The 14,319-nt window shown below is 43.8% G+C and overlaps 1 protein-coding gene across 1 annotated transcript in view; it reads right to left on the bottom strand.

Moving 5' to 3' along the window:
* Positions 1-2,225: 2,225 nt before the first annotated feature.
* Positions 2,226-14,319, bottom strand: part of LOC111955110 (syndecan-2-A) — a 34,403-nt gene continuing 22,309 nt past the window's right edge. Inside the window, exons 2-5 of the mRNA XM_023975197.2 lie at positions 10,168-10,282; positions 9,528-9,697; positions 7,607-7,736; positions 2,226-2,570 (exon numbers count right to left, since the gene is read on the bottom strand). Of these exons, the coding sequence (XP_023830965.1) occupies positions 2,407-2,570; positions 7,607-7,736; positions 9,528-9,697; positions 10,168-10,282 (579 nt within the window). The 3' untranslated portion in view covers positions 2,226-2,406. The remainder of the gene's footprint in view (positions 2,571-7,606; positions 7,737-9,527; positions 9,698-10,167; positions 10,283-14,319) is intronic.

The following is a 14,319-nucleotide window of genomic DNA, read 5'->3' as shown; positions in this document are numbered from 1 at the left end:
ATGATAATGCTCCGTCCATCGCTCATAAAGATTAGTCATCACACTGATAATCCCAAATCAAAGCCAAATAGTTATTTATCAGTTATGGGGTGACGATATATATGTGCTAATGGATAAGTAATGCATGCTTTTATGGTATATAGTTCATGTTAATCACTACCTAGATATCAGCATCTGTAAAATGGCGTCTTGGGAGACCAGTATACAGTATTCCTCGGTCATTGATTGTGGCCTGAGGGAGGAAAAACAGTGAAGAGAAAAGACACTGAGATCGATATTAGGCCACAATGTTTATTCAGTAGTGTTGTTTCAACGTATAGGTACAATACTGTCTGCTTTTGTAAGACAAAAAAAAAATGCCAGTCATTATCATCATCCCCCTGGTGTAATGTACGCACCTCCTTATTCTCTCCAAGAGAGCAAGTACATTTCCAAATGGTAGGCACTTTGAAGGTTTAAAACATTGGCGAATATACATTTGTATATATAATATATCTTTTCATATACTAATAAGCAATTGGACTCAATGGTCAGAGCTCTAATAGAAATAAACATCTGTTTTAAAACAAAGAAATAAATGTGGCCATAATGGGAAAATGTGTGATGGTGAGACTACCGTCTTTGGGTTTTATTTATGCAGTTCAGTACCTTCCTTTCTACGATAAGCTGAGAGAGAGAGAGAGAGAGAGGGGGGGGGGGGTTGCAGGTAGAGGGCAGAAGCTGGAGGGTATAGCAGAGTGGGGAGGGAGGAGGAAGGGTTGCATGGAGGAGGATGGCCTCAGAGGAGTTCAGATGACAACGTCTATTTCACACTACTGTACAGCTCAACATCTCAAAGGAAACTTCACTATCTGTTGTACCTTTCCCCTCGTTGCAGGTTCATGCAGAGGTGGTCGTTTCAATGAGAAAGGGTGACGGCAACAACAGGTCAATCCCGTGATGTACTGTTCTTGCTATATGTTTTGTTCTTGGTAACCAACCTCACACTGTCTGATTATCGCTCTCAGGAAAGCTCTTCCCCGGTAAACAGAGCAATTTTGCGGACCAGCGCCTGCATTGGGATTAGCTCAAATCGAGATGCATTGACTGACCGCAACACTCGAAGCTTTAGAAAAAGGATCCAAAGTTCCATTTCACGCTAACAACTGGTTCTGAACCACTGGGAACATCGCCGCGGTCCGCACGGAGCTGACTCATTTCAATGGGCAGCTGGTGCCTGTCCAGTGGTACATAGCGGGCCGTCAGAAAGGATCTCCTGACTAAACCATCGACACGGGGGAGACAAAAACACTGGGCGCGCTGGCAACACGGTGGAGTGAGACAAAGGGGAGGGGACGACAGGTCCATTGGCTTCGGTCCAATCTGATTACCATGAGGAGACGGAGAGAGTGGTGGGGGTGAGAGGGGGAGGTGGTACAGGCAAAGTAAACTAGGGGGAAATATTGGGGGGGTGGAAATTTTACCCCAAATATACTGAACACTCAGAGCTGAACGAGACCAGCAGAGGTGCAATGCAGTGAATGTGCAATATGAAAAGCCGTATGCGATGAATTAAACATCCACAAGACATACTGTAAAGTAGATCTTATATCTTTTTCTTGAGCCCCTGCCACATCTTAGCTTTTAAAGACCAATTCCCGATTATAAACACGTATGCTGTGTAAGAAATGGTTTTGACCAAGAGAAACATTGAAAGAGAACAAAACAAAACAAGACAAACAAAAAATTAAATTAAATGCTCACTTTCCACTAGATGGGTGTGAGAGCAAAAAAAGAAACATTGTAACCCTGAAGGGAGAACATTTACATTGACCGTTATCAGCGTTAATATGAAGACGAAAGGACTTCATGAAAACTACAAAGGCTTTTTTTTTTTTTTTTTTTTTATCTGAGAAAAAAAAGATAAATTAATGAAATACACATTTTAGAGATCAATGTCAGACATGCTAGGACAATATTTTTTTATAGGATTGATACAGAATAATTATATTCAATTATTTCCACTTTTAAAAATATTCTTTACAAATACATACTGCTACAGTTAAATAGTAGTCAGTGACTAAAAACAGCTCCTTTGACAGAAGACCGATGGAATCAGTTTTTCTCACCTTTACAGATTGTGTTTTTTGTTTCGTTTTTTTCAGCCTTTTCAAATAATACACAAAATGTTTAAATACACTGAGATTTGCCATAAAATAAGCAATGCTTGGCTTTTCATTTAAAAAAAGAAGAAAGAAAATGTCTTAATTACAATACTCTATGCAAAAGCTTTCCTTTATGTATTTTTTCCTCAATAAATGTTTAACTTTTTTTGTTGTTGTTGTATTTTAACAGCTTTTGTCGTTGTCATGGACTGCCATAAACTGTCACTGTGATTTGTCAATCTTCTCGCGAGGGGGCGGGGCTTTAGGCATAAAACTCCTTGGTTGGGGCCTTCTGATATGCTGCCCCAGAGGGTTTCCTCTCTCCCAGGTCGTAGCTGCCCTCATCCTTCTTCCTCATGCGGTAAACCAAGAGGAGGATGAGGAAGATGGCAAAGAGGAAGCCAATAACTCCGCCCGCAATGACAGCTGTGGACAGAGAGCAGGAGAGGTCAGAGGTCAGAGGTCAAAGGTTATTCAGAGGACACTGAAGCTTACAGCATCTAGAGAGGGAACTTTGAATGCACTGTACCCTTTCGTAAGCAATCTACCTGTCAAGCTACTCGACATTACTCCCAGATCTTGCCCTTTTTTCTTGTGTGCTAATTCTTTACATAGGCTTTCGTAATTTTCCCATTAATACTTGTATGAGGTTTCTTTATAGTCCTTAATCTGTTTTAAGGCTCTCATGACGAAACAATCTCCCCTCTGCTTCAGTTTTATTTCCACATCTTGGACTGGCCCCTCGGCCCCATGGGTAAAAAGAAACCTGCCACTCTTCCAGCAAATTACCCTCCTGGAAACCGTGCAGTGCCTCGGTGTGGAGCGGATAAATGTACATGAAATGACGACAATTAGAGTTGTGGGAGCCATGGGGGACAGGAAGAGGAAAATTAGAGGAATAGAGGACAGGAGGAGGTTAGCTAGCCACGTCTGTTTGCACAGTGGGCTGGGCCTTCTGGTCTCTGGGTTTTACATTGCGATAATCCACAGTATTTACAGACTTGTCAAGGCCAGGGTTTCAGTGGATGTGGCCAACGTGACAGTAATTGAAAACAAATGAAAAAAGTAGTATACCTAGCAGACAGACTTTGAAAAGTCAGGGCCTCACATGTCTACAGGGTAGATYATTTGAGAAATGTTGAAATACACTAGTTAGACAAATATTCAAGTTTGGATGTAGCTTTTAGAATTTGAAAACTCTGGAATATACATAAAAATCCAAATGAGCAAAGGCAACTAACTAGATGGATGTTTGTGGGATACACACTACATGACCAAAAGTATGTGGACACGCTGGTCGAACATCTCATTCCAAAATCATGGTCAATAATATGGAGATGGTCCCACCTTTGCTGCTATAACATCCTCCACATACTTCTGGGAATGCTTTCCACTAGATGTTGGAACATTGCTGCGAGGACTTACTTCCATTCAGCCACAAGCGCATTAGTGAGGTCGGGCACTGATGTTGGGCGATTAGGCCTGGCTCGCAGTCGCATTTCCAATTCATCCCAAAGGTGTTCGGTGAGGTTGAGGTCAGGGATCTGTGCAGGCCAGTCAAGTTCTTCCCCACCGATCTCGACAAACTATTTCTATATGGACCTCGCTTTGTGTACAGGGGCATTGTCATGCTGAAAGAGGAAAGGGCCTTTCCCAAACTGTTGCCACAAAGATGGAAGCACAGAATTGTCTAATGTAATTGTATGCTGTAGCTTTAATATTTTCCTTCACTGGAACTAAGGGGCCAGCTCGTATCATGAAAAACAGCCCCAGACCATTATTCCTCCTTCACCAAATTTTATGCATTGGGGCATGTAGCATTCTTCTGGCATCCGCTATACCCAGATTCATCTGTCGGACTGCCAGATGGTGAAGCGGGATTCATCACTCCAGAGAATGCGTTTCCACTGCTCCAGAGTCCAATGGCGGTGAGCTTCACACCACTCCAGCCGAGGCTTGGCATTGCGCATGGTGATCTCAGGCTTGTGTGCGGCTGCTCGGCCATGGAAACCCTTTTCATGAAGCTCCCGACGAACAGTTCTTGTGCTGACGTTGCTTCCAGAGGCAGTTTGGAACTCTGTAGCGAGTGTTGCAACCGAGGACAGATGATTTTTACGTGCTTCAGCACTCGGCAGTCCCGTTCTGTGAGCTTGTGGGCTACCACTTCGCGGCTGAGCCGTTGTTGCTCCTAGACGTTTCCACTTCACAACAACAGCACTTACAGTTGACAGGGACAGCTTTAGCAGGGCAGAAATTTGACAAATTGACTTGTTGGAAAGGTGGCATCCTATGACGGTGCCACGTTGAAAGTCACTGAGCTCTTAAGAACGGGCCATTCTACTGCCAATGTTTGTCTATGGAGATTGCACGGCGGTGTGCTTGATTGTATACACCTGTCAGCAACGGGTGTGTCTGAATTAGCCAAATCCACTCATTTGAAGGGGTATCCACATACTTTTGACCATGTGGTGTATTTCCAGCACAACTATATTGACGTCCTAATTCATACTCATCCATTTCACTTCGTCACGGGAACTAACAGACGGATGTCACAACAAAGCAGAACTAAAGTACCAATCAATTTGCAGCACACTACATGTGTATCTCTGACAATGAAGGGAAAACTGCATCAGTGAGTATGATTTCCAGTCAGATAATTTCCCTAGTTTGCATTTCGTTAGAAGGGAAATTAACACTAAATTGGAGCAAACCGCGTTCTGAACTCTGGAAGGTCCCACTGAGGGGTAATTTAGTTTATATATTAAACTGGTTATTTTCAGAAGCTGTAGAGCTTAGAGAGCTTGATGGACGTTGGGAGAAATCCCCCTTCCCCTTTAGATGTGCGTTACTGCACCATTACTACCCAGACCTATTAACAGCATGATTAAGGAATGATCAGGAAGTAAACCAAATGTTGACTTGTTGGAAACCGTGTGTTTCCAACAATGTCAATGTTAAAACGATTGTGTTATAGATGATTAGGTGTTTCGTCAAGAGTCCCGTTGCAGAGCATGAAGTTGCTGCACAAGTGCCTGAAGATAAAGATGCAGCGAAGACGCAACCAACTAAATGTGCCTGACATCAAGCAGACACACGATGGCATCGATCCAAAGCATGGCACCTGACCTACTTCATAATCGAAGACGTAATCAAGAACTCAATGAAGAATTCAAACGGCAGTCCGGTTACCCGACAGTAGCTAGGTTTCCATCCAATTGGAGACCGATTTTAAATGTGAATATTCAAAAATCKGCATTAAAAACAATATGCGCATTTTCCCACCAGAGATGTTTCCATCAAATGTACTGTGAGTGATGACTTAATGCACATAAAAAAACAACTTTTACGGTTAAATTCCAATGTACTGAATTGAAAAGAAAGTTAAATGGGTTTCCATCGCATTTTGAACTCTACTGATGGTGTTGTCACAAAAACAATTGTGTTATATAGAGAATGAGCTCACTCTGGTCTTGGCAAACGCCCTCTAGCCAACAGCACGCAGATACTGTGCGGATAGGCTACCTACAGTGCCTTCAGAACGTATTCAAACCCCTTGACTTACTCCACATTTTGTCATGTTACAGCCTGTATTCAAAAGGGATTAAATCCATTTTTTTCTTTGCCATCTACACACAATACCCCATAATGCCAAAGTAAAAACATTTTTTTATTTTTTTATTTGAGCAAATATCTCATTTACATAAGTTCTCACACCCCTGAGTCAATACTTTGTAGAAGCACCTTTTGCTGCGATTAGAGCTCTTTCTGGGTAAGTCTCTAAGAGTATTGCACACCTGGATTAGTCTTATTTATATTCATATTTGTACATTATTCTTTCAAAAATGATTCAAGCTCTGTCAAGTTGCCATTTTTAAGTCTTGACATAGTTTTGACTTAATTCGGCTTAAAAATCTAACTAAGCCATTCAGGAACATTTAATGTCGTCTTGATAAGCAACTCCAGTGTATATTTGGCCTTGTATTTTAGGTAATTGTATTCCTAAAAGGTGAATTTGTCTCCCAATGTCTGTTGGAAAGCACTGAGTATACTACTTTTATAAAGCCAGCTTCAGTTAGCTTCACATTCTAGCTCAGGCTTCATCCGTACTACGACTCTAGCTGGCTTGCGTGGCTAGGATTTTGTGCTTTGCTCTATTCCATTTTTTTTATCCTAAAAAACTACCTTGCTGATGACAAGCATACCCATAACATGAAGCAGCCACCACCATGCTTGAAAATATGAAGMGTGGTACTCAGTGATGTGTTAGATTTTCCCCAAACATAACGCTTTTTATTCAGACAAATTTGATTTCTTAGCAAAATTTTAGCTGTTTTACTTTCGTGCCCTATTGCAAACAGGATGCTTGTTTTGGAATATTTTTTATTCTGTAAAGGCTTCCTTCTTTTCACTCTGTCATTTAGGTTAGTATTGTGGAGTAACCACAATGTTGTTGATCCATCCTCAGTTTTATGCTTTCACAGCAGTTCACAACAGTTTAATCTCTGTAACTGTTTTAAAGTCACCATTGGCCTCATGGTGAAATCCCTGAGACGGTAACCTTCCTCTCCGGCAACTGAGTTAGGAAGGACCCCTGTATCTTTGTAGTGACTGGGTGTATTTATACACCATCCAAAGTGTAATCAATAACTTCACAATGCTCAAAGGGATATTCAATGTTTGCTTTTTCATATTTATCGATCTACCAATAGGTGCCCTTCTTTGCTAGGCATTGGAAAACCTCCCTGGTCTTTGTGGTTGAATGTGCGTTTGAAATTCACTGCTCGAGGGAGTGACCTTACAGATAATTGTATGTGTGGGGTACAGAGATGAGGTAGATATTCAAAAATCATGTTAAACACTATTATTGCACACAGAGTGAGTCCATGCAACTTATTATGTGACTTGTTAAGCAAATGTTTACTCCTGAACCTATTTAGGCTTGCCATAACAAAGAGATTTATTACTTTTTTTATTACCCCAAAAAATTATATGAATTTGTAAAAAATTCTGAAAACATAATTCCACTTTGACATTATGGGGTATTGTGTGTAGGCCAGTGACACACAACACCTCTAGTTAATCAATTTTAAATTTAGGTTGTAACACAACTAAATGGAGAAAAAGTMAAGGGACTGTGAAAACCAAAAAATACAAAAGAGCGAGATTATTTGTATTTGTCAAACAGCAGCCAAGTATCGATCATCATGTCATAAGACCTTCGATATATATTCGGAAATAGCATAAAGCTTAAGTACTTTACGCGCATAAAAAGGTTAGATGGAAACCTGGTTAGTCGTATAAGAAATTCAACCTAATTTCCTATTTAATAGCTCACAACTCATAATCAACCTCTAGTCTATCACAAACAGTAGTCTAGTGTAGATGTGTAGACACAGGTGCAAGGACTGCATCCTGTGTCCACTGTCCAAACCACCAAACCCCAGTGTGGTTTCTGTACATACCTGCCAGCACCTCTGTTCTCTGGAAGAGGTTTTCCGAGCGCACCTCGATGGGCTCCAGTGGGGAGCTGGGGATGCTGGTGGTGCTGGTGATCTGGTTCTTACGCTCGTCCTCTGTGACGGGTACAGGTGGCTGGGAGGAGAGAATGAAAGAGTTACAGATTGAGGGATACAGGTTCTGTACACACATAATGGCCTGGAGCCTCATTTGTCTATCATGCGTAGGCACAAATCTGGGCGTAAATCATGCGCGGGAACATTTCCACGCAAAGTGTGAGATTTAGCAACRTTTGCTTGAGAGTGTGCGTACATTTACGCACAACCGTGACCATGTGTACGCATATTGCCAAGTTGTGGAATAAGGGAACTGCTTGTCAAGCGTAGAATGTTGAAAATGTCATAATAAGTAATAATAAAAAAAAAGAAATTGTATATCATTGTATTTACATTTGACCACATCAGTGCATTTGTTTACGATAACAATCCATATAAAGTACAGTCATTTGTTAAATCAGAGGCACGTGTGAAAGTGAAACTATTGTTGAAACACTATAAAAGTCTARGATAATGGGAAATCGAATGAGAGGCTTATCTTGCTCTGTTGGATGATTCAACACACGCTGCATTTTGCAGAGATTGCGTTTTTTAGAGACGTGCTATCCACCCTCGGGTTTTTGGCAGGGGGCACTTATTCAGCGGGAGCTTGCCAATCGGCATCTTTCAGCCCTCGATGAGCCAATGTTTCGGATGCAATCCTCAGCAAAACAAACGTACAATCGCCATACACCCATCACACAACAGGTTGAAGTCAAGAGGGATTTCTTTACCACCGATGGGTTCCAAAGTACGAACGGAGCAATAGAGGGCGCCCACGTGGCCATAAAAGCACCGTCCCAAAACGAGTTCAACTCTGTGAAACAGAAAAGGCGGTTGATAGGTGATGTGATGCGCAAAATACGCTGCTGAATGTGGTGGCGAGGTGGCCAGGTGGTCCGCACGACTCGTTCATTCGACACAGCAATGTCGGCCTATACGCCTACAGCAGGGCTCTGTCGAGGATGGGGGGGGCTTATTGGTGAGTATATTTTCCATTGCTAAAAGCAACTAATTGTCCTAATGTTCATCTCTTTATAGCTATGTTTTTACTTTTAAATGGTTAAGCCACAACTGAGCGAGCCAAATAAAACCTTTTGRTTGWACTCAATCTCTGACACTAGACTAGCACCTCTATTTCAGTTTAGAAAAGTTTTTTTGGGGGGGTTTGCTATTTTTGGTTGTGATGTTGTATTTCACGGTACAGCGTTGTATTCTCCCCGCAGGCTTTAAAGGGATGATTTTTTKATCATATTTGGTTCATTCGGGTTGTTTCAAAATGCAAATAGCCAAGGTCGTATTGCTAACATCCATCCCTAGTCTCTTCAGATCCGTAATGATTGAAGGGGCTAGGGGAACAGGAAAGGGACCACTATTGGCAACAAACCTGTGTCCTTGACTTGGCTTACGGGGAAGTGACTGCCACTTACCTAGGAAATAATCCCCCAATACATCATGGTGGTTCCAAGAGTTGATAGTGTTCCAAAATGTGAGATTATGGCTGTTGGTTCAGTAATCCAGCATAATGTACCACAGACCAGATCAACATCAGGGGTCTAGATGACTACCTGATCCTTATTGATCCTAGAATTCCAGCATTGGGGTCAATGCATGTTCAACTATTATTTGGGGTGGTGAATTGAAAGGCCCTCAAAGAAAATAGCAGGCAATTTCTAACCCGTTAATTGTACAAAGGAATATCTACCATATGCAGYAGATAAGSACTGGTCATAGGGCAGTTCGGGCAAAYRSTCAATGGGCTGGTCCATCTTTAGCTTAGTGGGCCGGTCTAAATAGTCTGGTGTATGGGTAGGTTGTTCTGTTCCCTCACCTCTGTTCGGACTGGCTTCCTGGGCGTTTCCCTWGGCAGGTCTTCTCTGGGCGTGTCCGTCTCCACTCGAGGAGTGAAGTCTTTGGTGGAGTCCTTGGTGGGTTCTGCTTTGGGGGCAATGTACAGCGTGCTCACGGTCACCGCCTCCTCGAACACCTCCTCGCCAACACCTGCAGAGCAAGATGAAGAGATAGTTTGTACTACTTCGCCGGAACTCAATTACTTTCAGTTCAATGTCTGTTGAAGACGAAGGTTGTTTTGAGTCTGTCCTTCAAGTGAAACCCTGCTTTTCACGAGAACCTTTTTAGAAGTATGTTTACATTCCCATTCCTAATGCAATCACAACAGACAAAGCCACCTCCTGATATTCTCGAATGGGATCAGGTGGAGATAAAGTGAGGTAAAAACAGAGTTCGCTACAGTTATCATATCACTTTTTTACAGCCTGCTTTGCTTTGGCCATTTGCCTGTTGTTAAACGTTTTGTAAAAGGTGCTTCAACACCTAAGTAAAAGCTCAGTTCTACAGACATGCCTATTCTGGGTGAAAGACACAGTATACAGCAGTGACTGTTTGTGTCCGCCAGCCTGCCTCCCTGTGCGCGTTGACCCAGTTGAAGGCTACGTTGACCAGACTCTTACCTGATCCTGACCCCGAGTTAAAGTCGTCGTCGTCCTCAGGGTAGTAACCCCCGGACCCTGTGTCGTCAATGAAAAGTTCATCCACTTCGGAGGACGACTTGGCCGCGTCCGCTATCTGAAAGAACAAGAACAACAGAAACATAGACTAAGTGTTGGGGATTTAGACTGTTCTGAGACCACTTTTCAGTGTGCGAGTCTGACATAACGTTCCTGTAGTCACCACTTTTGTCTTGGAAACACTTTGAGCGGTGAACACGTTTCTGGATGCTACGGTCTCACCTTTGGTAGAAGGCGCTGAGTTTCATTGAAAAGTGAACACCAACGCTCTTCTCACTGGACTCAAAGCCGTAGTTGACACAAAAAAAAAGAGTTGCATTGGTAGTTTCGGATCTATAGTGTGTTCTGCCAGGTAGGCCTATTGCTATTTGCTTGAACATGGTTGTCCATGTACCTCCGAGGAAACTTGTCTCAACAAACCACGCTGGATTATATCACTGTCTCAAGAGACATAACACCCCTCTCTGAACAGATGAGCGTTAAATTAGACGTCTAGCTCCGCCCACCATCGTTGCCCGGGGTGAAAGTCCATAGAAGTGTGTGTGTTTGTCTTACAGCTTAACGAGGAGCCAATAGGGAAGCTGAAATTGAACAATGCTGTTTGTTTGTGTGACTTGCAAAGGCATCGACCCCCTCGAGACTATAGCATGCTAGTTAATAAAATGTTATGTCATCCATCCTCAATTTCCTTTACACACAACGTCATAGAAAGTCAGTGTAATGACTGCACATTGGACAAAACATTGCCATTGCTGTGTGCGTGCATGTGGAATAGCTGGGTAGCTGGGTAGGCCCCATGGCAACCTCCATGGCAACCTCCAACCAACCTCACTCAGAGCCCGGGTGTGCTGTCCCCTCCATACTGATGCTGCTTTAGAAAAGGGCCACAAAAGAGGGCCAACAATAAATCATCCCGGCGTTGCTACGGTGCTTGTGTGGTGGTGGTGCTAGGTGCTGATAAACCTGAAAGTAAATGAACTGGGATTCGATTTTACACTCGCTGCTTTTCCAGAAAAGGCCGGGGAAGAAAGAGTTTGAGGGCATGACATAAGAGATTACTCTTTTCTTTGGAAGGAAGCTGTGATAAAGGTAGCAAAGTAGTAGGTTTGTGTTGTTGTTTGTCTCTCTCTGGTGTGTGTGTGTGTGTGTGGGTGTGTGTGTGTGTGTGTGTGTGTGTGTGTGTGTGTGTGTGTGCCTTTTTTACTATTGCAATAGGTGAAAACTGAGTACACACACACACACACACACACACACACACACACACACACACACACACACACACACACACACACACACACACACACAACACACACACAGAGAGACAAACAACAACACAAACCTACTACTTTGCTACCTTTATCACACTTCCTTCCAAAGAAAGAGTATAATCTCTTACAAATATAAAGAAAGAAACACTAAACAATGGCACTTGCTATAGTGTACATGACCAAAGGGCAAGCATACAGTGAATCAATCAGATATTAATTCTAGAGCGGAAATTGTCAGTAAACTCCTGCCCCTTATCACTATTGCCATTTTGAACCTTCCAGGAAGACTTGCCTTTTGAATTATTCTCACAAGCTGGGAGTTCAAGCCCAGAACCCCATACAAAGAAGTGCCATCCTCATAGAATTAGGCTACTAGTAATTCTATTTCTCTTCTCCTCCAGATAGTGTCCTTTGTACTTGTTTACTTTCTTTCCACAGAAAGTGAGAGGCCAGACAAGGGCCCCGGTTCTCTTTCAGCTCGTCAACTAATGGCAATTAGGCTATTACGGCCGAATGCTGTTCACCCTCGTGGTGCTCTTCACAAACAAAGCCTGCTCTTCACATGATCTGACTACTACGCACTGGCATTCTTTGAACTCAACAGATAAAGGGTTCTTCCAAGCAAGCTATTTTAAAAAAAAAAAACGTTTTCTTTAGAAACGAGGCCTCTAGAGTCGGCGGACATCTGTTAATGCTTCAAGCACACACACACACACACACACACACACACACACACACACACACACACACACCACACACAACAAACAACATTTAAAATACTTTATTAGAATCCACCAAGCATATTTACATTAAAAAAGGATCCAAACATTTCAACGGTCCCTGTATGTATGACACTCAAGGGTACAGACAGCACCTCCTTCTCCAAATAGCCAGGCTGCCCACGACAGCTGAAACAGAGCAGTACCTAGCCAAATGCTTTGCCCTACTTTTTGTCAGGCCCGCAGTCTGGAGGCCACGCACCGCACGCCTGTGTACGTGGCCGAGACTGCCAAATATCAGCCTCGCCAGCTTGCGCCTCCACCCGAGACTGTCCAAGTGTGCCACGAGGGGCTGGTAATTAAGAAGCTTCCTGGCAAAGACCTGCTCCATGGAGCCGTCCAATGAGCAGCCCACTTCCAGAATGAGCCCATCCCCCTGGACCCCCCACAACATCATCACCAAGAATGTTTCTGTATGTGTGCTGGTGGTGAGACTACTTCACCTCGCTGGCTATCAAGATCAACAAGGCGGTCATGTCTAGCAATGCGCAAATCCTTGTATGAACAGCAGCCATTCACAACATGGGCAATGGACTCCATTACATTTGACTCATGGAGAATACAAAATGGTTTGCAGAGTTCCAGAGTGGTAGATTATATTTTGTTGGTAGAACTTGCAGCCTCGCCTTAATAGTAAAGGTGAGAATGTCCTCGCCGACGGCAGTATTCTGGAACGGGCAGACGGAGTGGTCAGCACAGTCCAGAGCAGTGAGTTTCCCCCTACAGCCTCAGGCCAGTCCAGTGTTACAGTAGCTGGATCTGTCTGATATCGAGGAGTGTTGCCCTGGATGCAGGATGAGATGTTTCATCATGGGTGACAGAAGCCTCCACAACAACACTGAGATCTGACCACAACTGTGTCCGAGGCAGTCACTGGCTCAGTTTGCATATCAGTCCGTGTCCACCTGAGCTCCACTCCAGTCTGGTTACACAGGTCGTTGAGGTCAGGACAGTCTGACCAGACACCAAAGCCCGCGGCGCGAGTCTCCAATTTCCCATTGACATTCCTCCTGAAGCCCAGGAAGTTGTCTGCAGTGTCCATGGCCAGTGGATCCTTCCTCCCCTCTGTTCCCTTACATTCATTGATGTCAAATTGGTAAAAAGGCTATTTAAATCATGTTTTAGTCTAGGTCTCTATAGAGTACGGACAGACATCGGTTAATGCTTCAAGCACACACACACACACACACACACACCACCACACAACCTCACACCCACCACACACAAACCACACACACACAACCACACACACACACACACTACACCAACACACCCCCAAAGTGGTAAGGACTACGTCATTAAACATTTCTACTCCAGCTACGACAATACACAGTGAGAGGAGGCGGTCGGATGCCAAACATCAATCCTCTTCATGGTATGAACTGAACGGGAGAAGGCCCATAGCGAATCCACAAGCCAATCAGAGCCTTAGCCGCCTTATCCTTAGCCGAGACCTTAACAACAACGAGGCAGGCACTAGCCTGTGCTGGTCGAACTGACTGACTGAAGAGAGACTGCGCTAACAAGGGTCTAGCAGCACTGTGGCTTCCTATTAATGAACTGACAGCTCTACTGTTGTCTGCTGCTAATGAACAACTAGTGGCAGCAGGAGGCTTGGTGGTGATGCAGTCGGTCTCATAGAGACTTTGTCAGGGAAAGAAACAATAAGACAGAGGAGGAGGAAGAGAGGAGAGGAGAGGGCGACAAACAGAGTGAGAGTGACAAGGGAGGGAGAGTGACATAGCAAAGAGGAGAGAGAGAGAGAGAGAGAAGAGAGAGTATGTTGGTTGCAGTAGACAATCTGTTGCCAGAGGTTTGCTTTGCTAAAAGCCTGTCAAACCAAACCTATGCCTGGCGGTGTCTGGAAGCCAAAGAGGCTCTCTCTATGGCTTTGCAGTTAGCTGTGAGCTAGCGTATTGTGGGGGGGGGGTAGTTAGAGTAGGGGGTGGGGTGCTAAGGGGTCGTGGGGTAGTGTAGGGTAGCTTGATGAGCCATTTGCCCCGTCTCTTAATCCGCGTCGACAACTGCATTCACTCTTCTTCACGGTC

This window comes from Salvelinus sp. IW2-2015, linkage group LG30 (assembly GCF_002910315.2).
Source record: "Salvelinus sp. IW2-2015 linkage group LG30, ASM291031v2, whole genome shotgun sequence".
NCBI lineage: Eukaryota > Metazoa > Chordata > Actinopteri > Salmoniformes > Salmonidae > Salvelinus > Salvelinus sp. IW2-2015.
Note: the sequence above shows the minus strand (reverse complement) of the source record. Positions and strands in the feature narration are given on the sequence as shown.